General features: G+C 38.8%; 1 protein-coding gene across 8 annotated transcripts in view; it reads left to right on the top strand.

The window, feature by feature from the left end:
* The window catches only part of elna (elastin a), a 29,092-nt gene extending 6,591 nt beyond the window's left edge, over positions 1 to 22,501 (top strand). For 2 of the 8 annotated variants that reach the window (XM_055148042.1, XM_055148044.1), the window contains exons 5-49: positions 21 to 47; positions 8,478 to 8,543; positions 8,649 to 8,720; positions 8,826 to 8,855; positions 9,310 to 9,345; positions 9,462 to 9,536; positions 9,760 to 9,807; positions 9,889 to 9,951; positions 10,028 to 10,069; positions 10,135 to 10,200; positions 10,407 to 10,448; positions 10,522 to 10,608; positions 10,678 to 10,725; positions 11,007 to 11,126; positions 11,216 to 11,341; positions 11,415 to 11,564; positions 11,636 to 11,815; positions 11,888 to 12,073; positions 12,140 to 12,307; positions 12,370 to 12,489; positions 12,549 to 12,626; positions 12,700 to 12,732; positions 12,823 to 12,891; positions 12,972 to 13,049; positions 13,133 to 13,216; positions 13,285 to 13,332; positions 13,435 to 13,467; positions 13,567 to 13,680; positions 13,752 to 13,794; positions 14,560 to 14,588; positions 14,660 to 14,674; positions 14,760 to 14,789; positions 14,868 to 14,894; positions 15,037 to 15,060; positions 15,147 to 15,191; positions 15,309 to 15,356; positions 15,443 to 15,496; positions 15,562 to 15,618; positions 16,341 to 16,385; positions 18,197 to 18,235; positions 18,326 to 18,379; positions 20,257 to 20,286; positions 20,785 to 20,832; positions 21,050 to 21,115; positions 21,209 to 22,501. In XM_055148042.1, coding sequence (XP_055004017.1) covers positions 21 to 47; positions 8,478 to 8,543; positions 8,649 to 8,720; positions 8,826 to 8,855; positions 9,310 to 9,345; positions 9,462 to 9,536; positions 9,760 to 9,807; positions 9,889 to 9,951; positions 10,028 to 10,069; positions 10,135 to 10,200; positions 10,407 to 10,448; positions 10,522 to 10,608; positions 10,678 to 10,725; positions 11,007 to 11,126; positions 11,216 to 11,341; positions 11,415 to 11,564; positions 11,636 to 11,815; positions 11,888 to 12,073; positions 12,140 to 12,307; positions 12,370 to 12,489; positions 12,549 to 12,626; positions 12,700 to 12,732; positions 12,823 to 12,891; positions 12,972 to 13,049; positions 13,133 to 13,216; positions 13,285 to 13,332; positions 13,435 to 13,467; positions 13,567 to 13,680; positions 13,752 to 13,794; positions 14,560 to 14,588; positions 14,660 to 14,674; positions 14,760 to 14,789; positions 14,868 to 14,894; positions 15,037 to 15,060; positions 15,147 to 15,191; positions 15,309 to 15,356; positions 15,443 to 15,496; positions 15,562 to 15,618; positions 16,341 to 16,385; positions 18,197 to 18,235; positions 18,326 to 18,379; positions 20,257 to 20,286; positions 20,785 to 20,832; positions 21,050 to 21,115; positions 21,209 to 21,255 — 2,990 coding nt within the window. In that variant the 3' untranslated portion in view covers positions 21,256 to 22,501. Of the gene's footprint in view, positions 1 to 20; positions 48 to 8,477; positions 8,544 to 8,648; positions 8,721 to 8,825; positions 8,856 to 9,309; positions 9,346 to 9,461; positions 9,537 to 9,759; positions 9,808 to 9,888; positions 9,952 to 10,027; positions 10,070 to 10,134; positions 10,201 to 10,406; positions 10,449 to 10,521; positions 10,609 to 10,677; positions 10,726 to 11,006; positions 11,127 to 11,215; positions 11,342 to 11,414; positions 11,565 to 11,635; positions 11,816 to 11,887; positions 12,074 to 12,139; positions 12,308 to 12,369; positions 12,490 to 12,548; positions 12,627 to 12,699; positions 12,733 to 12,822; positions 12,892 to 12,971; positions 13,050 to 13,132; positions 13,217 to 13,284; positions 13,333 to 13,434; positions 13,468 to 13,566; positions 13,681 to 13,751; positions 13,795 to 14,082; positions 14,239 to 14,559; positions 14,589 to 14,659; positions 14,675 to 14,759; positions 14,790 to 14,867; positions 14,895 to 15,036; positions 15,061 to 15,146; positions 15,192 to 15,308; positions 15,357 to 15,442; positions 15,497 to 15,561; positions 15,619 to 16,340; positions 16,386 to 18,196; positions 18,236 to 18,325; positions 18,380 to 20,256; positions 20,287 to 20,784; positions 20,833 to 21,049; positions 21,116 to 21,208 lie in introns of those variants that run through there. The other 6 variants (XM_055148043.1, XM_055148045.1, XM_055148046.1 and 3 more) reach the window with 6 other exon arrangements.
* Positions 22,502 to 23,468: the final 967 nt, after the last annotated feature.

The raw sequence follows: 23,468 nt of genomic DNA on the forward strand, positions 1-23,468 counted from the left end.
AATATTTTCATTTGCTTTAGGGCAAGGTGGAAAACCCCCAAAACCAGGTATGTTTTTTTTTTTTTTTAAGTATTAGCTGTTATAATATAATCTGTATATTAAGTTATCAGCTAATAGGCTGCATTCACGTGGCGTCACAATGTTCTAGACTGGCTAAAATTGAGCTGGAGGGCTGGGAGTATGGTAGAATTAACTGTCAAATTGCAGATTTGTTGACGTCGTTTATGGTTTATACCTCTGTAATACCAGTGTCTATCCACATGAAACAAAAAACTGGCACAAATTTCAACATCTTCTCTGTAGCATAAATAAACAAAAACGGAAACCTAATCGCAAGCTGATTGGTATTTAAACCACTAATAATAAGTCCCAGATTATGGAGCCAGTCCCTGAGAAAGAATTATAAGGTTCAGCATAGACCCTTGACCTCCATGTGAAAGTATCATTAAATTCTGAACGCAACCTACTGATGGATGCCATAAGATCCTATTTACATATTTTTCGAGTAGCGTAATGTAGATCAGTAGGCTATGTGTATTGCGTGGCGCCCACACATAAACCACGCCAACGTTCTGCCCCAATTACTCAAAGTACAGTTGTTGCCTGTTCCTTATTATCCTGTTCTTTTTTATGCTGAATTTGGTTTACACAGGCTTGGCTGCTGTTTGGGGCATCCTGGTTGGGTGGGGCTCTGTTGGAGTGAGCTGTGGTTGGCAGAGTGCACATGGCCATCATCACCTGGCAAACAATGATGCCAAAGCACTGATGATGTTATTGTAACGCAAGTTCCTTTACAATATCTGGAAACCTCCCTCCTTGATATTGCTTTACAAATATTTTCTTTGCTGTAATTCAGTCACTGCATTCAAATCATAGCAACCTTGAGCAGCCATTTAATTTCCGAAAGCACCGCTGATACAATCACAGTCCACCTCTATGTGTTTGCGGAGATAAGGAAACAAGCAATAGTCTTGTAATCCTGATAAGACTCGGGGCAGGTTAAAGGAGGTTCGCCAAACAGGGCCCCACCTCTGGCCTTAAGAGCAGTTGCCCTAGAGCCATTTCATAAAAATGACTTAATATCCAGTGCTTGGTGGAAGTTGATTTTGGCTGGCTTAGTACTGCATTTCAGGGGGATTGTTGTCCCACAGTTTGTGTGCATTTGACCTCTCACACAAGTCTTCTTGGACAAAGAAATTATTTGATTAGGCAAATAGCATAAAGAAAATCCTGCAGAATTCTTGTGTCTTGGAGAGAATGAATTGTCAGGGTCATCTACAGTTTAAGAGAATGCTTCATCTCCAAGGAGCAGTAATCCCCTTCATTGCTCTAATTGTTTTCTGAATTTTATTAAATTGATTTTCATCATCGCACACTCTCTTCACTGGATATTGTCCAGAGTCCAACATTTTTAACTCAAACCACAGGAATTAGAGTTCAGCAGCAGGTTGAGATCACACATTATCTTGTATGGTACATCACGCACTGATGTAACATTACTTTTTCATGTTAAAACAACATATATGCTTCAAAATGCCTACATAAAGTTGCTATACATTATTTTTTGGATACACACCTTGCCTGGTCAGTAATGGAGAACAGCAGTGGTTGTACGAGTAGCGTGACTGCAATGGATTGTGGCGTAAATCATGCAAGACCTTGTAAATGTTATCCTAATTGTGAAGCCTGTCAGCATCTCACTTTGACAATAGCCTGAAAGCTGAAGAGAGGAACTTTCTCTTTTCTTACAGCTGTTGGGCACTGCATCTCTGTGTTCCCTCAAGCTAAGGTGGATGTATTCTCTTTGATTGCCCTAACTTGGCTCTGGCAGGCGGGCTTCTTGTCAGTGTGAGGTAGTGTGAAGTCAGTTAATGAAGAACATGGAGGTTACTGTTCAGGATTTTGTGGTAATATCATTTTACTATTACCTCGGCCTGTTTTAGATTGAGCAACCCTGCTTCTGGGTGGGACTATGACTATCTTTTGATTGACAGTTGTCCCATAAATTTGAGAAGCAAAACATGGGGGTTTAATTTTCCGTTAAACCAGTTGCACGCCACAAAGCATCATCAGTCAGAAAGAGTCATATAAAAGTTGTCAACATGTTATTGTATTCAAAGTCTCTAGAGTTTCTGTGTATTTGAATACCTTTTTGTTGCTACCTCATTGTAGTGGAATTTAGGCCCACCCGCATTAAGTGCACATTGAGAGTTTACTTAATTTTTTATGTATTTATTGCTAATTGCATTATAGTCTTATTCTTAGTCTTCAGTTTACACATTGCTTTACAAAGTTGTTGTGGAGTTTTGACCTGGTTACCATTGTCTCATCTTATTTAAGGGATGATCTGCAGATGAACTCATGGCAGGAGGCGGTGGTCTGTGATTACAGTAAATACCTCTAAAAGGCAGCTTTGGCATTTGTTTGTGTTCTTTGTGTTCTGTTCCAGCCCATTGGGAACTAGTGGAGCCGTTATTAGTTGGGCTGGAAAAAAGCTTGAGGAAAACAGTAACAAGTGTAATCTCTCTGTGGTTTAGTGTCAAAGAAATAAGAAGTGATTAGGAGAGTTTGGATGGACTTGTGTGGAGGACTCACTGATGGTGTATGTCATACTCCACCCGTCACTGCTGGCTGATAGATTGAGCGCCATCTGAACGTGTTTAGTCAAAAGAAGTGCATCTTAGAAGAGGTCTCATCTCCATATGGTCTTGATTATCGGAGCTCAGACCTGTCCTCTCTGTCTGTAAATGTGCTGCCAGTGAACTCTAGGCTGAGGTGCTTTTGATCGCATGTGTGTAATTACAGTCTACACACATCTGTACACTAACTGCATCACTGCTACACACATGGTTATTAATGCTTCCTTGCATATGCAACATCTACTTGTTCAGATCTCAAACAACTCCCCGACTTAAGTTGTTAATTGAGTTAAAAGACAGATGTAGCCATGGTTAATATTATATATCTAGTTCAAAATGCTCTGTTGCACCGTGTGATATCATGTAGTGGTAGTTTTCAAGATAACAGACCAGTACATCAGTACAGATTGGAAGTTCCAGGACTCAAATCAACCAAATGATTCTAGCGAAGGAGTATTGAGTAGAGAATGCAGTGGAGCACTTTCTGTATCACCACATGACATCACATGGTGGAGTGTTTGAGAGAAGAATTCAGCCTAAATATGCAGGGTTTGTGTGTGAAACATGTGTGAATGAAACAAAACACACCTCCAGGTATGTTTTTGAGGAGGATACAACATTCTCACATAGATCAGAAAATAGTGTAATTTGGGCTCTTTAAGTGTCTAACATATCTTCAGGCTGTATGTTTTCATCAGTGTATCTTTTGTGCTGAGGTTGATGATTGTCTTGCTTTCATTCATTGTAGATGGTTAAATGTTTCCTTACATATTTTATCTGTTAAATCATTCATTTTCATACTTCCAAATGCTTTTTAATCCTAGTGCTTTCTTTTATCTCACCTCATGGATGTGTTTCTCACTGATTTTGTGACAGTTTTCACATGTTAATGACTAAAGAAGATTAATGGTGCTTAAATGACTACGACTTTAGCCCTGGAGGGCCTGGACATGGTCCAGAAACATGCAGTGTAGAGCTTACAAGACATTTCAGCCAATTTACCTCATATGTTTGACATCCCACAGAATCTTATATTTTCGTTGCCATCAAATGCCTCAAATGGCTTTGCTGTGATCACAGTCTCTGACGTCTAGGAGAGCTTTGAGGGAAGACCAAGTGATTATAAGTCAGTGTTTTAGTGTGCAAAGAGATGCCGCTTTGTTAAACCTGGAGTTGTCTAAAAGGCTTGACTGAAATGAATGTTTTGTGCATATGTGGACCATCTGCATGAGGAAACAGAGTAAGCCAACTTCACATACCAGAACCAAAGATTGCATTTGTTGACATTTTTCATTCTTATCAGTGATGGTGATCAATCTTCTTCAATATTGTCCTTGCAGGTCTCCATTGCTTTCTTTAGATAAGGATGCTTACTAGAGTCAGGTTTAAGTTGCTGTATATTTATTGGACCTTCCGTGTCCACATGAGCGAAGAGTACATCACTGAATCTCAGTGCCAAGGCGCAATAAGATGTGAATTATAACAATATTTCTCACTCATTTGAGCTTTAGTTTTGGCAAAGCAACTGTGAGTTTTGGCAAAGCAACTGAAGAGGTTTTCATCTTTCACAAACCAGGCATATGAAAAACTTTATCTTTGCTTAGTTGGAAACATATAGAAAGGCGTGCTTTGCTTTGTAAATGCTACCCTATTAACAGTGAAATCGATTTAGGTGGATATGTTGTAAGATATGTTCAACAAGGGATTTCTGAGGGAGGTTTCCATCGCCAGTCTGCTGTTTAAATTGAAAGCCATCTAATTCTTTTTGTTGTTTGTGATCCAGTTGATGTATAAGTTGTAAAAGAAAACATAGCATTTACTTGCAATAGATATTAGACTCCAGTTTTCTCAATAGGATTTCATACTGGCAATAGACTTATAAACTTAGACATTTATAGATGTAAGTGGCCAAGACATGGTTTTGGCACAGAGGCAGTTCCCATTGCAGCCCATACACGCGTAATGTGGAGTTTTAAAGGCTGTTAATTTGACACAGTTTGTGTGAATTGCTTGTGACTCAGAAGTGATGTGTGTGTTCTTGTGCCCAACTGTTGAGGCTGGTTAGGCCCTTTGGCACTGACATTAACAGCCTGTGAAAGGCATTAGTGTCCACGGAATATTGGTATGTTTTATATTAAATTGCATGAGACATAGATGATTAGGGGATTTTGTTAAGATTTTTTACTTATTTTGTTTATTAGATTTAATAAGGTATCTCAAAAAATAGATGATTGATGTAAAAGTCTGCAACTTGGAGAATGTACAATTTGTTTTGATTATTCCTTGATTTATGACCAAAGAGGCTACTCCAGTCACAAAAGCAGGTGGAGAATAAAATTATGGCACTCATTCCCAGACTTCTTGTTTGCTGTTGCCCAAGTTAAGTATTGTGTAAAGATGAGCTCATTCCACCAAAAACAAAATACAAGATACTTTAAAATGTTAGCAAATAGATTTTAACATGTATTTAGTCAGATGTGTAACCCTAATGGGCTCTAAACCAAGGAGTAATAGTGGCTGGGTATCTTTATTTTGTCTTCTAACCAGCAATCAGCAACTACTCAAGAAAAATCATTTAACATTCTGATGTATATGTCAGTGCCAAAGAATGTGCTTGAATCCTCAACTTGTAAAATAGACCTCAAAAATGATATAATGATTATGAAGACAATGAGTTACTTAGACCACAGATGAGAAACATCAGGTCCCTGTCCGTCACATCAACATTGTGATTTTCTATTAAACTACTTGAAGATTAGCTTATCAGGGAGATACTGTCTATTTCACACAAAACAGCATTTACAAGAGCCTGCAAAATTTTTCTACAATGCAGTCAAAAAACTTCCTCTTACTGTGCTCAATAAATTGTGTTTTTATCACAGACACCCCATTAGTTAAATCTAGGAATGACATTAAAACATTTCTTAAAATATTCATGCACATTCCAGAGGTTGAAGCCTGCTCTCTGCACGTCTGCTCCAATGGATTGCTGCCATGGAATTCTTTGCTCTTATATGTTAAACCATTGCCAAGGCCAGCTGGTTCTCTAAGTAAAAAAGGGTTTATAGAAATTAGGAAGAAACATATTTATATTTCTCAGTGTTATAATTACAATTTAGTATTTGATTGTGCAACCTCTGTCAGGGCTGACATAAAAACGATGAGCTGGAAAGATGATTGAATGTGTAATTAATGACTCTTTTGCTCCTCTGGTGGAGAAAAGGGTGGATTACCTTACACAAACCCCCAGAGAACAAGTTAGACATTTCCATGCTTAGATTGAAGGCAGATATTTATTTTCACGCTGTCCAGTCAATGAACTGGATCTGTATGCAGAACAAGAACTGTAGAACGATGTTTTCGTCAGACTTGACTCAATATCAATGACACTTCATCACCAGAGGAGAAGAGAGTCCACTGTGCAAGTGTTCTCCATCATACCTTTTACAATTCTTCAAAACAAGCTTACATCTACTGGGCTAGAAGATATGATTTAATTATTATATATTCTTACACACTTTTCATGACAATGATGTGAAAATGAAATGGGTATTTAGTATATAATAACTAATCTACACTGTATTGTAATGTTTGTGAAATCCCTTTTCCCGTTTCACAGATTTTTCAGTTCTGGTCAGATTGGTTGATGCAGATATAAAGCAGTGTCCACCAGCAATTTTACCATAAACATATTCTATCAAAAAACTTTTGTGTAGTTGACAGAACTGAATTTCCCCTTTACTATTTATTGTAATATAAAAATCATGCAGGGATTTGAATGTGGATTTGACATATTCTTTGCACCAGATGTGTTTCCTGGTTCCCGATCAATCAACAAGCAGATTTCACTATAGATTCTATTTTTTTTACCCTGCAGAGGTGACTTGTCATTTCCAACTATGTGTTACATATAAGCGAGTAATTCTCCTTAAAGGACAGTGCATGCTTCTGTCTTGTTTCAGAAACTATGATACACTGAGGTACTGGAACCATTCCTCACAGTTTTCTTAGCCCATTCTTCTCCCCCTTGTGTAGTATTGGATTTCAGCCTTATCCATCTTGTATTTAGACTTTGGACGTTTTGCTAGGTTGTTTTGACCGGGATCCAAAAGCAGTTTGTGTTTCAATTGCTCTCTTAGGCTTCTTATTAAGCTTTGGTCACTGAGAAAATGATCCCTCACATGAGCTTGTCTGCAATCAACTGTACATTGGGAACAGCACCAAGCAAAGTGATGATTTGAAGCCTTGGGTCACAATGACAGCTTTTCGTGTGTGAGGTTCACAGCAACAAACTGCGCTGTTGACTTCCAATATTGTGTGAGCTAAGCCAGATCTATTTGTGTAAAATGACTTGTCGTAATAAGCGTACAATAGCATGCTAGTTTCCTTGACGTGAAGTGGTAAATATGAATAAACACGTTAGATTTGTACCAAAACGCTCCCTCTTGGTTTTGTTTAAACATACAATCAGAAGAGACAAGCCAGCCAATGTCCACTCTTTGTTACAATTGAAAATACACAACCTATAGAGTTGTAGACTTGGCTCATTTTCTTTTTTGGTGATGTCATACACAAAGAAGTACAGAAAAATAGTTTCTTCCTCCAACTGTAGTACCTGCCCAAGTCCTGTACAGATGGTCACTTACGGAAATGTCTGCATCTCAAACCGTTGTGGGTGGTGCTTTTTGACCCTGATAACCTGAATTCCAGGGTACATATAAAGACAGGTGGAGTGACCCTCTCTTTTCCCTCTGTTTCTCCAAAAGTGACAGGTGTATTTACTCTTTCGGGCTGTTATCTTCAAGCAGTCACCGTGACACAATGCTGTTATCAGAGGACCAGGTGTTTGTGAAATTTGATATGCTTTTTGAGACAGCCTGTTTTGATCATTTCTCATAGGTTTGAATTTTATGTTTGTTTATGTTTATGAATCTTTGTTAATTCTATTTTAAACAAAACACTTTATTTAATTTCAAAGAAAACATTAAATTTGCTCTTAAAATATTTCTATCCTTTAATTTTTTTTCACTAATGAGCACAAATATTATACATACAGAATCTGATAGGATGAGTGGACAATTATGACAAAAGACTAATTCCTGGTCAGAGTCAGGGGAGAAAATGAGCTCTCCAACTGTGTAATTTATGAACAAATTGTTCACTTTTTAGCAAAGCATCTTGGCTAACATTAGTGTGGTGCTTATCAAACCGCCTGCTCATGTGATTTGTGAACTCTCTCCCAGTGCATTCCTGCATTCTTAAATTCTTTATTTAACCAGAAGTCCCACTGAGATTTGGAATCTCATTTTAATCCTGGCCCTAAAATGGCCCCTATTCTACATGTTTTAGTTGTAGGAGAAACTGGAGCACCTGGAGGAAATCTACACAAGCACTGCCAGAACATGCACACGCCACTCAGAAAGGGCCTCAGGGACCCAGGACGCTTGGGAACCGTACCCAGGACATAGCCTGCCATGTGACAGAAGTGCTTACCACTGTACCACCGTACCTCTCATGTTGTTCACGCTGCACATTCAGTACACATTTACTTGGGTCTTGAGCTCAGAATAATAAATGTCGGTTCATTTTTGTTCTCATTGTTTACTTGGTTTGGACTGGTATTTTCTGTACTTTATTTTTCTAAACACACAGTATGCTAAGGCATGTCTGCTGATCCTGGATAATGACTCAATTGTATTTAGTGAAAGGTATTCAGCGTGAACTAAATGACTAACATCTTACATATTGCTTTGCTTTGACTGGTCTTGGCCCGTTTACCATTTGCGCAACATTGTTTTTCTTTCTCTTCACTCATTTTGTCATTTTCCTCTCATCAAGGATATGGCAACCTTGGAGTGGGTGGATTTGGCGGAGGGGGTCTTGGAGCTGGCGGTCTTGGAGGAGGTGTGTGGTAATATATTGGCATTTCTCAGTTTACATGTAGACGCCACATGCACTTTTAATAAACTTTGAACTTGTACTCTTAAATTGTTATATTTTTGTTTGCAGGCGGTTATGGAGCATACGGAGGGGGCGCTGGCGGGATCTACCCAGGAGCTGGCCAGAAAGCTGCAAAAAGAGGTCATTTCTTAGAATAAAACAAAAAGTTGATTTCTGGATTTAATAAAGTGTTCCTGATGTTTTGCCTTCAAGATTGAAAGACAAAACTTTCTTTCATACCCACAGGTGCAGGGGGAGGATTTTTACCTCAAACAGGTATGCTGCCCTTTAACCCTGACTAGTCAACATATTTATTGAATATGACAAAACTTATGGCACTAAAAGAATGATCTTGTTCAGACATAAGTGTGTTTTTTGCACTGCCAAGTTGCCTTAGAAGTGAAACTGACATCTCATTTTCTGAATGAGGGTATGGCTGGGGAAATGAGGCATTTGATGAGGCAAGGCAAATGCCATGTATTCTGGTTAGCTGTCCTGATTACATCATGTATTAACCTTATTACTTTTGATCATGGCTTGATGACAGACTAACAGAGCAGATTAGAGCTTCCACGGGAGTTCCAAAGTCTTCTTTGATTAGGTCATGTTGGGCCCATGAAGCAAGCAAGAGCAGAGCGCCCTCTTTTGGTCACTAGTGTTATGGAGTAGAGATCCTGGATTACAATTCCTATTACAAATGTAATTTCTAACATTTCGTGATTTCTTTTAGGAGCTGGAACTGGACTTGGTCCTGGGGCAACTGGAGGTAGACATTTTCTTATTTAAAATTACATACTGTGACAGATTGTCAAGCCAATAGTCTGCTGGTGCCATTTTGTATTTATCCTAATGAATTCAAAATACATTTGTCTTGAATTTCAGCACATATAAATCCTCAGACAGGCCTTCCTGGCGTGACGACTGGTGGAACAGGAAAAAAAGCAGCTAAAGTGCCAGGTCTAATGGAGTCAAAACTAAATAACTTTTTAGACAAAATGCAGCTCTCTGTTCGACATTCACAACAAATTCATGTTATGTTCCATGAGTATATTTTGGGAAAATAAAATTAAACAAATCCATTCAGCAGACTGCATTTTGTCTGACTCAACAGTGGGACCAGGAAAATATCTCATTTATTCAAACATGCAATATAGTTAATTACTGTGTCTGACTGTGGCAGGTGTTGGCATACCTGGACTCTACCAAGGGGGGTTAGTCCCTGGACAAGGTGTGTGGTTACTTGTTATTTTTTCTACATATATTCTTAAACATATTTATTATTTTTATCATATTTGGTCTTCACCTGCAGGCTTTGGGGGACGTGGAGTTCTTCCTGGAGTACCCACTGGGACTGACCTGAATCAAAAATCGAGTGAGAATCAAGTCATATTCATGATCTAAAAACATTTATTCTTTTCAAATGTTTACCTTGTTTTTCTATCACACAGTTGCAGGAGGAGCAGGAGGAGGACAAACCGGAGTTGGACCAGGTACATACCACAGTTTCCTTTTACACATGGTGATCTTATACCAAAAATTGTCTCTCATTGAATAGGTGGTCGTGGATATGGTCAGACTGGATTGTTCCATGGATATCCTCTTAAATCACCTAAAGTGCCAGGTGGATAATTTTTAAAATGTGCAAAGTTTTACCAGTTTCTCAGTGAGAATTATACATATGCTGTAGAACTCTGCATACAATATGGCATGCTTCTGTACTTGCTTTCACATTTCATTTTGTGAATAATTTCTAGTAATAACTTGGTTCTTTAGTAGTTGGCTAAGCATTTCCTGACAATATTTAGAACGTAATCATTATTGTTTTAGGGGCATATGGAGCAAAACCCGGAGGAGGCAAACAGCCCTTTGGTACCTTTTTTTCCAAAGTCCATCACAAATAAATCTAAAATTAATTTCAAACAGTTTTATTTATTTTTTTCAGCTTATGGGGGGTTTGGCAATACTGGAGCTGGACTTCCTGGAGGAAAGAGTAGTTCTGGAACAATACCTGGATACCCTGTTGGGACAGGTAAAATACCTGCAGTTGCAAACTCTCTTGTCACAAAAGAAGAATAAAATTGAATATATATTTATACAGGGGTAGTACAGGGCGGTGTCGGTGGCACAGGTGGACTTATACCAGGAGGTCAGTATTGTCCATCTTTTGGGTAAAACAGCATTGTTAACATAAATGTGCTATATCACAAAACAATTCTTAATCAGCAAAATGCTATATTCATTATCTTAACTTTGAACAACAAATCAGTTCCGATTTTCTGAACTACTTTTTTTGTTTTGTGGGACATGTCAGAATGGTTAGCCCACTCAGGTTTCCAAGTCCTTTGGTAGCTCTTAATATAGCTGTGTTAGTAAACTGCTGTTGTCTAATTATCAACAGATTCTAAATAAATGTTGTTGTTTTTCCAGGAGGAGGACAGCTTGGAACAGGCGGGCTGGGAGGAGGAGGTTATGTTGGGACAGGGGCAGGCCCTGGTGGAGGTGTGGGTGGTGGGCAATACTCAGCAGCTTACAAAGCTGCTAAATATGGTAAATTCTGTGTGTGTGTGTGTGTGTGTGTGTTTGTATAGGCCCCTTTTATTAACCTTTTGTATGTTTCTAAACAATCACTTTGATAGGAGCAGGGGGTCAAGTGGGAACAGGTGGATTGGGAGGAGGAGGTTTTGGTGGGATTCCTGGCAGTGGCCCTAGTGGTGCAGTGGGTGGTGGGCAATACTCTGCTGCTTCCAAGGCTGCCAAATATGGTAACATTATAAACTTTGTTCCCAGCCAGAGATTTTTGTGTTTTTGAGGATGACATAAAATCATCTCCTGCAGGAGTAGGAGGACACGTGGGAACAGGACCAGGAGGACAAGGAGGTTATGGTGGTGGACTTCCTGGTGGTGGACTCCCTGGTGGTGGACTCCCTGGTGGTGGACTCCCCGGTGGTGGACAATACTCTGCTGCTGCCAAAGCTGCTAAATATGGTAGACTGGTACTGTCTGCCTGTAAAGGCACTTATTCATTCTTTTAAATTTACAATATGTATCTTCACAAGGTGCAGGAGGACAGGTGGGAACAGGGCCAGGAGGACAAGGAGGTTATGGTGGAGGACTTCCTGGTGGTGGACTCCCTGGTGGTGGACTCCCTGGTGGAGGACTCCCTGGTGGAGGACTCCCTGGAAGAGGACTCCCTGGTGGCGGACAATACTCTGCTGCTGCTAAAGCTGCTAAATATGGTAGAATAGTACTGTCTGTGTTTCATGCACTTATTGATATTTTAAACTTACATAAATATGTATCTTCACAAGGTGCAGGAGGACAGGTGGGAACAGGACCAGGAGGTTATGGTGGCGGACTCCCTGGTGGTGGCCTTCCTGGTGGCGGACTTCCTGGTGGCGGACTCCCTGGTGGCGCACTCCCTGGTGGTGGACTCCCTGGTAGCGGACTTCCTGGTGGTGGACAATACTCTGCTGCTGCCAAAGCTGCTAAATATGGTAAAATAGTACTGTGTGGGTTAACATGCACTTGTTGATTCTTACATAAATACGTATCTTCACAAGGTATAGGAGGACAGGTGGGAACAGGACCAGGAGGAGGTTATGGTGGTGTACTCCCTGGTGGCGGACTCCCTGGTGGCGGACTCCCTGGTGGCGGACTCCCTGGTGGTGGACTCCCTGGTGGAGGGCTGGGCGGTGGACAAATCTCTGCTTCCAAAGCTGCTAAATATGGTAGACCTTTTTTCTGTATGTGCGGCTTCGTTGAGATTAAAACTAAATAATTTCTGCCATAGGAACAGGAGGACAGTTGGGACCAGGAGCAGGGGTTGGAGGTTTTGCTGGGGCAGGAAGAGTGCCTGGCGTGGGCCCTGGTGGAGGACAATACTCTGCTGCTGCCAAAGCTGCAAAATATGGTAAGTGGACTTTTTTTTCTTCCAAAAATGTATGCAAACAATAACATTCCCATTTGTAGGTGTTGGTCCAGGAGGAACTGGATTTTTTCCAGGTGTACAAAATCCAGCAAGAAGTCCCTATGTACCTGGTTATGGATGTAAGGCTGTCATAAGTGTTGTTTCATTAGATCTGTAATTCAACAGTGTTTACATATACTTTTTTTACTGTAGCCTTGGCATCTGGGGTAAAACCGCCAAAGTATGGTAAGAAAATAATTCTAAATAATGTTTTAGTAGCTGTAATATAAGAAATAAATAATAATAGTAATAATTTATTAAATTATCATTATTTAGGAACAGGTGTAACTGGAGGTGGAGTCCCTGGAGGAGCTGGACAAGTTTTTCCTGGCACTGGATATGGAAGTAAAGTTCAAAGGCTGCTTCAACACAATATTGAGTTATAATATGACTATTCAGCCCTTCTAAGTGTGTTTCTTTACAAGATGTTGGTGCCGGGACAGGAGGAGGAGGTCCCTTTGGAGGTGGGCAGTATTCTGCTGCAGCAAAAGCTCAAAAATATGGTAGGTGATGATTGGTGCTTGGTCTTCAAATGCTTGTCATATGTCATTATTTACTAACCCATATCTCCTTATACTTACACAAGCCACAGGGCTAGCAACGGGAGGGGGAGGAGTACCTAGTGGTGTAGGACAACAACATCTTGCATCTGCAAAGGCTGCTAAACATGGTATAACATCATTAGCTCAATTATAAAAATTTTTCCGTGCTGCAACTGTAAGTTGCTTTGTGCCACAGGCTTGACAGGGGGCCCTGGAGGAGTTGTACCTGGTGTTGGTCCAGGAGGTACAATTAACCCCTATCCAAACATAATGACTATCTTCTACCAGTATCTTGAACATTTTCAGAACAATTGGAACTTTTAATGTGACATTATTTTGTTTGCAGTGTATCCAGATGGTGCAAAACCACCCAAACCTGGTAAGTGTTTAATATACAGTCATAAAACCACTTTGACAAAAAGCTTATATATCTAGCTCTGGGGCAAATATGAAATACTTTATACACTGTTTGTACCAGGTCTCACAGGATCAGGGCTCACGGTTCCAGGAGCTACTCCCAGTTCAGGACTTGGTGGACTGCCACATGGCTCTGTAGTTCCAGGTGGTACAAGTCGCCCCGGTGGAGCGGAAGGTAATGCTTAAAATGAGAAACATTATACCAACAATAAATGTAATGTAATGTCATTTGCTGTTGGTTTGCAGTAACTGATGTGGCTACCACTGGAACACCTAGACCAGGTTCAGGTATAAAAATATGTTTTCTAGTGTGATTGCATGTTCATAAAAATAATCTGCAATTGCAAAAAAGTGATAAAGGTCTAAATAAGTATGGTAGTAGTAAAGTGAGTTTGTGATTATTCACATATTGATGAGAGACCACCCATGATACTGTGGTGAATTAATCAATACTATATGTAACTCAAACCTTTCTAGCTCCTTTAGCCTAAAAGCTGACCTGTGCTTAGAGCCTACACTGTGCCATTGCTTTTCATTTCTGCTTCAGCTTATGCCTTGTTACTGGATGTTTTGGCAGAATCTATTCCTGATGCCGTTAATGGCACAGTTCCAGGTGTCCCACAGCCCAGCAGTAAGAGTTACTTGTGCATGAATTTAATATGATCCTAAACTAAATGTTTTTAAGCAACCTGTATGTTTGTTAGTTTTTCAAAAGGACACACTAAGCACTACTATTCACCATCAAAATGACGATAATAATGTCAGTGTATATGTGACTGTGTTAGTTATATTATTTACTCAAGCTACAAAGTGTGCTTGCATTTTGTCCTTGCTGTCTGATTATGTTCACATTTCGATTTCTACTAACATCACATATTTTTTTACGCATGTAACTAGTGATGTTACATTTTCCTTATCAAAGCCAATAAAATGTATTTATTTTTTTTATTTTCAACCTCGTATTTGGATTAAAAAAGCAGGAGGTAGGTCTCAACTAATCAGCATACTTATCTAACTTTAAGTGCTAATCTAATCAGAAATTATTATTTTTAACAGTTGCCGGTGGGGTTGTTCAGCCAAGTAGTAAGTACTTTACATTGAATATATCACATTGTTATGATACAGGTAATTATTGTATTTTTATGATTTCACAGCTGGAACAAGTGTTGGTAGGTGTGATTTTAAAATGCTAACTGATTCACAGATATGTGCCACATACTAGTGCTTAAATTAAACTGAATCTGTATGTCACAGGTGGCGCTGGTGTCCTGACACCCCCTCGTGGTGATGGAAATTAACTACTAAGCTTTCTTTTTCTTTTTTTAATACTAGTTTAACATTCACCTTTTTGTGCTTTCTTAGGTGATACACCAGGCCAGGGTCAGCCAGGTATGTGCAAACCATTTTGTATTGTTTGTATTCATACTGTTTTGTATGCCTACAGTCAAAGCAGTATGTCCAGCTACAATTACATGAGTTTGGTGGCTCTTGAATTATTATTTATTTTACATTATTTACTTATTTCTTTTAGTTGCTCCCGTACAACAACCTGGAGGTAGGCCAATTTATTTTTGTTTCTCGTGTCTTGCCACAAGATGGCGACAAACAGCTTTTGTTATTAACCAGTGTCATGTTGTTCAGTAGGTGTAGGTACTGGGGTCAAAGCACCAAAACCAGGTGTTCCAGGTAAACCTAAAATTATACAATTTTGTGTAGGACATGTAGAAACAAAACCATTATACTCTTTGGTACATAGAGAATATTTGATATCAGTATGTTTTCAAATAGCTACTACCTTCACAGGTCTCCCTCAAGGAGGAGGGGTATATCCTTATGCTGGGCCATATTCAGGCAAGCAACACATTTAGTTCTTATGACTTTTTTAAAAATAGAATTGTTCTCATTGCATTCTAATTGCAATGCTCTGTGTTTTTCAGGACCTTATGGCAGTGGGTCTCAAGTGCCTGGAGCCAAGCCTTTAAAACCTCCAGGTGAGTGAGTATGTCTTATTCAGTTTACTTTGTGATGAATTAATGTTATTTATTTCACTTTTTAGTGGCTGGTGGAACTGGAGGTGGAATTGGAATACCATTGACAGCTGGTGGTTATCAAGGTCAGTCATATGCATATATCTATGCCAACACAATTTTAACACTGTTTAACTGTAGGAAAGTAAATAGTCATAAAGGTTGTTAAAGCATAGAGTTTTAAAAGAATATGCTCACATTCTTGAATCTCAAAACCACACAGTACTCAAAAAATATGTCAAAGAAAAAAACACAGCTATGTTAGCTCCCAATTCTTATTTTATCTGTGTACACCAAGTACGTGACATTTCCAACATTAGCTCTTCATCTGACATGAAGTAGCTGAGAAGCACCTGCATTCAAAAAGCATATGATGCATTAGTCAAGCTTTTGAAACTACATTTGGACATCTTGAAAGGTTATTGTTTGAAAACAGTTCAATTGTTTCCAACAGAAAGTAAAGACTGGAGTGAAGCTGTTTAAATATTGCAAATTTATAGCTGACAAAAGTTCCATGAAGCTATGCACAGAGTATACTTCCTGGATAATTATCACATCAACTGGGGGAACAGACAGAGAAGGTGTAAAAATTAAGGAAGAAATGCTCTTATGTGTATGAAAATTATTTTAACAAGGGAAAACATCTAAATATGAATCTAAATAGGACACAATATGTTAGTATGCAAAAAATTAAAGCAAAAAGGCAATAGGAATAATACAAACTGCCTTCTGCCTCATGCACAGAGTGACAGTTAGTTAATGGTCCAATTTGGATTAATGTATATACACGATATATTTACATTTGTAGGAGGACAGTTGGGAGCAGGAGCTGGAGCTAAACCACCCAAACCAGGTACCATTTACGCCTGACTGATGGTAGCATGTATAACATATTTCATTAATTGTACTACTACAGTCCCTGACAAAAGTCTTGTCGCTTATCCATTTTGTAGAAACAAAAGCTTATAACCTGACTTTTAATCGATTGGTTTTAGAAATGTCTCTTATGAAAGCTAAAACCCTCCCAAATTATGCTCAATATACTAAAATAAATTTGCTTAACTGAAGAAAGATTGATCATTTAATGAACACAGAAAGGTCAGATTTTGGCAAGACAAAAGTCTTGTCGCCTTGTCATATGATGCACCCAATCCTAGATTACAGCCTCACCTGTGATCAGTTACTGATCAATCAATTAGTGGGTGTGTATAAAAAGAACCCCAGCACACCAGACCTTCACATCAACTGCAACTTGACCTCTGACAACATGCCTAAAATCCACCCTGAGACCAAAGCGTTAATTATCAAGAGGCTGAAGACCAGATCCACTGCTGAGGTGGTTGACACCTTCAATGTGTCTCAGCATCAAGTACAAAGAATAAGAAAAAGATCTGAAATGACTGGAGATGTTTTTGACAAGCCCAAGTCCGGCAGACCCCGCAAGACAACTGCTCGGGAGGATCGTTTGTTGATTCGAAAATCCAAGGCCAGCTCCTTTTCCACTGCAGCAGAGCTCCACCAGGCCTGGTCACCTCAAGTCCCTGTGTCAACCAGAACAGAACAGTTTGTAGAATTCTGTCTCGAAATGGCCTCCATGGTCGAATCAGTGCACAGAAACCAGCACTAAACAAAAGGCAATTAAAAAAACGTGTGGCATTTGCCAAGGCCCACAGCCTGCTAAAAGGATGGACACTGGAAAAGTGGCAGAAGGTGGATTTCTCAGATGAATCCTCAGTTGAATTACATCACAGCCGCCGCAAATATTGCAGGAGACCTACTGGAGCCCACATGGATCCAAGATTCACCCAGAAAACAGTTAAACTTGGTGGTGGAAAAATCATGGCCTGGGGTTACATCCAGTATGGGGGTGTGTGAGACATTTGCAGGGTGGAAGGCAAATATCAATAGCCTAAAATATCAAGAAGTATTAGCTACCTCTTACATTCCCAACCATAAAAGGGGTCAAATTTTGCAGCAGGATGGTGCTCCATCACATACTTCTATCTCTACATCAAAGTTTCTCAAGGTGAAGAAGATCAAGGTGCTCCAGGACTGGCCAGCCCAGTCACCAGACATGAACATCATTGAGCATGTCTGGGGTAGAATGAAAGAGGAAGCATGGAAGGCAAAACCAAAGAATCTTGATGAACTCTGGGAGGCATGTAAGACTGCTTTCTTTGCTATTCCTGATGACTTCAACAAATTGTATGAATCATTGTCGAACCGTATGGATGCAGTCCTTCAAGCTCTTGGAAGTCATACAAGATATTAAATATGGCTCTCACAGCACCACTACTTAATTCACTGACGTTATGCAACATATTTTTGTATTTGAAGTAAATTATTTGTTCAATTTTCTGCAGGCAACAAAACTTTTGTCTTGCCAAAATCTGACCTTTCTGTGTTCATTAAATGATCAATCTTTCTTCAGTGAAGCAAATTTATTTTAGTATATTGAGCATAATTTGGGAGGGTTTTAGCTTTCATATGAGACATTTCTAAAACCAATTGATTAATTTGAAGTCAGGTTATAAGCAAAATGGATAAGCGACAAGACTTTTGTCAGGGACTGTATACTGCATGAAAACTGATTTGGAGTTTGTTTTTTTTGTTTTTTTACCCATTAACTAAGTAATACCAATAACTCTCAACATCTGTATTTAGGTTATGGAAATCTTGGAGGAGGTGGGACATATCCTGGAGGTACCCTACATAATTTTAAGTATTTCTGGTTCTGTGTTGTTGTACCATACCTTGCATGTAACCTTTTTTTTTTATATCTGTATTTTGCAGCCGTAGCTCCTGGTGTCCAAGGCTATGGAGCAGGTTATCCACAGTATTTTCCAGGTACCTATATCAACATGTGCTTCTTGTTACATTAATTACATTTTTTGTCCAGTGTGTAGACCAACAAATGTGTTATGTGTTAGTGAGAATGTTGATTTCAAACCCACATATACAGTTCACATAATAACGCAGACTCTGATGCATGGTTTGACAAGAGGATGGATTTCTGACTGTAGCTTGGTCTTATTTGTTGTTTGTAGTTATGGTGAGCATCTCTAGAAAATAGATACTGTAAATTGACTGGAAGAGAGTGAACATTATTTGACCAGTTTTAAACAAGGGCCTTTAATGTGAAATCTAATTATTTAAAAAACAGATTGTAGTGTTGATTATAGTGGATATTTTGAGTGTTTCTAATGGCCTAATGAATGAATGAATTTAGTTTAGTTTAGTTATTTGACAGGGACTGTGTACATTAATGAATTGTATATGTATACTTTATATATTGTATACTGTAAATGTAGCAGATTCTGTAGTCCCTGGACAGATGTTACATTGTCATCCTAAAAAATACAGGTTAAAGCAATATACAATATGTATTTAGATTTTATATACACAGCCATTAAAATACATGCAACAGACAGACAGACCAGTGACTAAGTTCAATGACTGGTTCTTATTTAACCTTTTGTTTAAAAGGAGTCTTAGAGGGGTCTTAGGGTCTAAAAGGATCTTATAATGTTGCTTCTCTAATGTTAATGAGGATAGAATTACATTGATGTGAGGCTTTGACAGTTGTCCAAATGTGCTCCTGATTGTTGATGATCTTATGGTAATGTGTAAGTGGACATGAAGACAAACCATTTATAACTTTAAACTGAAGACAAAGATTTGTGTACTTAATCATTTTGTCCAGGTTCAGGAGCTTCAGCTTGCGATGATAATGTAATGTTTTTTATTGTTCTTTTGTATAAGGCGGTATATTGGTCTTATAGCAATCTCCCCACTTAAAAAAATTAAGTACATGACTTGATCTTTTCATAAATTTTCATATTTTTCTTTTCTCAATTATATTTAAAGATGGGTATCACTAAGAATTTATCGATACTATTACTATTATTGATACTGTTTATTGATTCAGTCTTTTAACAGTTATCTCATCAGTATTTTTACAGAAAAAATAAATCAATCATAATACTAGAAATAATAATAATAAGGCATAATTTATTTTTCAAATGAAAATAAACCTATTGAAACTTATTTTTACAAATTTAATAGGCTACAATGTACAATTTAGTAAGCTACAATTAGGACATTGTAGTAATGTGGCTAAATAAATGGCCAGTGATATGATGTATTCTCTTGGGGCTTATATATCATGTGGTGCACTGAGGAGCCTACAGTCTGTGTCTGATCAGCTTGATAATACGATGTTACTTGGTGCGGCGCTATGTTAGGTTTGTTTTAATTACAAGTTATTTTTAATAAAACTACTTTAAACCATTGATTTACATTATGAATAATGTAGGTCCTATTACTAAAGCTTGAGGTACTCCTTATATGTCCTTTTACCCCATTTGTGTTGACTTTCAAATAGCTCTGTAGCTAAATCTGGTGTAAAGCATCTCTTATGAGATTCATGTGCTTACACATGGTAAAATAAACAAAACTATTTTTTGTTAATCCTCTTAAGCCGCAGATTCCACCTAATCAGGCCTGTTGACGATCAATAAAATTGCCTATTACAAATGTATTTTTTTCTATACCATTTGAATGTTCCTCCATTAAATCAATTAAAGCGATTTATGCAGACTCACATTGTCAGACGATAACAAGCAAGGTGTAAAATTATTTTTCTAGCACTTTTGGAAATCAGAAAAAACTTAGTTTCAAGTATACAAATAAAATATCAAATATTGCTTTTCATCCTTGCTCAGGACGTGGATTAAAGCCCTGCGCTCTTCCAGGTAACAGCAGACTGTAAAGGGCTGAACTGCTCTGTCGCAGTAGCATTAAAGCTAAAAGACATAAAGAGGAGGAGATCTCAAACACCAGATAAACAACATTCATCCCTCTGATGAACCTTAATCTCCTCCTCATTATGTTAGACACAAATACATAACTTCAGCCTTATCTTGGAATTCTTGTTTTTTGTTTTTTTTGTTTTTGTTTTTTTCTATTTCAGTTGCATATCAGAATCTCTCACACTTCCTCACATTGATTTATGTTTTACTTAAACAATATACTTCAAATTATTCAATATAATTGGATAAATTGTACTCTACTTATTACTGTTTAAAATGTTTAACACTGTGTACTTTGTGTGAGAGTTCCTATTGCTTCAGCCTTAAGCAGCTTTAAAAGCTTTCTGACATACAGTAGACAAGTATGGTAGGTTAGTATGTTTACCTTTAAAATAAATATGTAACACGTTTACTCTGCTCTGTGTGTTTATGTGTGTCAAGGTCAAGGTAATGGTGGATATGTACCTGCTCCACTGACTCCTCAGCAAGGTACACACACTACTCAAATATGTTTTAAGCAATAGGATGGTTGGACATAAGCAGATGGCTGCATTAATCTGTTTTCCTCAATGTTGGAGATTAAGATTTTGAGGATTAATTCAAAGAAAATATGTCTGCTGTTTTCAACAGCTTTGCACTGAATTGTGACATCGGTCAGTCTTTAAAGATAAAATATATGTTTTATAAGTTTCTTTTGATTTTCCAGCTAAAGCCGCAAAGTATGGTGCTCTTCAAGGTTTCCTTGGGGGTGGTGGAGGAGGTGTCTACAGAGGTAAGCTTGATTTAAAAAAAAAAAAATCTTATAAACAATAGTATGTAAACGTTTTACTATGAATTAATATGGATATTGAAACTTGTCCTGCAGGTTCGGCCACAGGGTGCCAGGGAAAATACTGTGGGAGGAGGAAGTAGAGGATCTCTAAAGAATTAGAGTGACCTCAATAACATGGTGCTACTGCATGAATGAGAATGTACATTTTTATATAAAAACAAAACAACCCCATATTAAAATGTAAAGATGTTTTTACTTGACTATGAGGGAGTCCTTGTTCAAACCCACCGACTTAGAATTTTTGCCTACTTCAGTGTTTAGCTGTTGTGCCTTTAGGGACTCTGATGACCCCATCTCTGGGGCTTATCTTTTTGGAGTCTTGCTTTTCTTTATTTATGTGTGTGTGTGGGACCTGTGTTTTACGTCTACAGCTGAAGAGTGAAACTCTCTTGGTGTTTGGAGCTTCCACTTTAGTCCTGGAGCTCTGGACGAAGCACAGTGTCTGTTGTGGCTGATATGTCACACAGTTTATCATAGACTGCCCAAATCTGATGAAGTCCTGCCACTCTCCCATATCTGCAGCTATTTTTAGGCCTGCCTGGTCTAAAGCAGTGGGAAACAAGGTTTGGGCCAACCCATCTGCTCTGAAACTCCACTCATTTGGTTGCTAAGCACTTCATCTTCTTCAGCAATATTCACAACTTGTGCTGTATCAGTAGCACTTGTTATTGTTTCAGTGCTGGAATCAGACATTATTATTCAGTAATAGATTCTGTGCAGAAGTCCTCAGAGTTTTACTCTTCAGTTGGCTGCATTGTGTATGAATGTGGGCTTTCAAACAATATTTTCAGTAGACCTAATTATTTACCCTCATGTAACTTTATATTGTTGTTTCACATTTCTGCATCAAGCTTTGAGTCATAGCTTATCGTTATCAGGAATATGTGAATATAACATCTGTTCTGAATATACTGTAGGCTACAGTATGTATTGCTCATAGAATCATACAGAATTGGCTACTTTATCGCCATGTTTAAAAAGCACATGTTCCCATTGGTTTATTTACTTGATGTGTAATTGAAGAAAGCTTTGCTGACCAAAGGTTAATAAGTGCTGTTGCCAAGTGACAATGTTTCTAAAGATGTGTACTGTATTTTGTACTAATTTGATGTTTGCTGGCTTCAGTTTATTACTGTGCCATGTAAGAACGGACTTTTAGTCAGACTCTGTCTTGTGTGCCGTGGAATACATTTCATCTTTATTTAAAACTGTTTTTTATAAGGAGGAACAGTGTGGTTTTGCACTTTTTTACATCCATGACACACCAGATTGGTAAAATTGTATTTGCTTCAGTGAATAATATATAATAAAACGTGTTTAAATGATGTCTTTTGATTCTTACTTAAATAGGCCTAAATAGGCCCACTGAACTAGGCTACAGTCAGCAGCAGAATAAGTTTAGGCATGTTCAGTAGGATTTGGCTTTCTGGCAGATTATTTAAACTTTTGACCCCTTATTTATTTATTAGGCCCATTTCTGGTTTGGATGTCAGATTATTAGCCTACTACAGCACTTTTACTCCTAGTGTGGTGCAGGGTCTGCCTGTCTCTATGTCCCGCCCCTCGGATGGGACGTGCTGTGGTTGGCCAGCTCCAGGATCCTGGCCCAGGGGGCAGCTCCATTGGCCAGCGGCATCTTGAATCCAGCGCAGCAGAAACGTGCCTCTGGAGCGGCAGGAAGCCCAGTGAAGTGCCGCCTACTCCGAGGCACAGCGACACGGACAGACGGGCTGCGCTGGTGGCAACACCGGATAGCAGTATTCTGCGGACGACAGTCGGCCGAGTGGCTCTTCAGAGCTCAGTGTCAGACCGTGAATGAGGTTAATGCTGCTGTGCTGCACCTGGAAGGACGAACGCATGGGAGAGGAGGAAGGTAAGGAGCTCGGTGTTTACCGCGGCAGGGCGGGAGGTGCGGACGCTGCGAAGAGCATCCCCCTCCAATGAATTTGCAGCTTCCCTTCAAATCATTTATTCTTTAGTAGTGTTAAATAAATGAGAAACAGTAAGAATAATATCACAGCTGCCGTGATATCTCCTTAAATTTATGCTCCTAACATTTCATGCAGTGGACCCCCTGTTACCATGCAGTAAATGCGTGTCCTGAGATGACAGCTCATTGGAAAAGCATTTTGTTGCATAGACTAGTTGACTATAGAAACAAATCCGTTTGCCTGCTCTTGTCTACGAGATAAATTTGTTGCTGAAAAGTAGGCTAATTTCACTTTTCCTGACGCATGGCTCTGATGTGTAATGTAAACATCACTGGACTGAAATATGATTAAGTTAATGTGGA

This window comes from Boleophthalmus pectinirostris, unplaced genomic scaffold (assembly GCF_026225935.1).
Source record: "Boleophthalmus pectinirostris isolate CB_2022bp ecotype Guang Dong unplaced genomic scaffold, ASM2622593v1 HiC_scaffold_9, whole genome shotgun sequence".
In the NCBI taxonomy this organism is placed as follows: domain Eukaryota; kingdom Metazoa; phylum Chordata; class Actinopteri; order Gobiiformes; family Gobiidae; genus Boleophthalmus; species Boleophthalmus pectinirostris.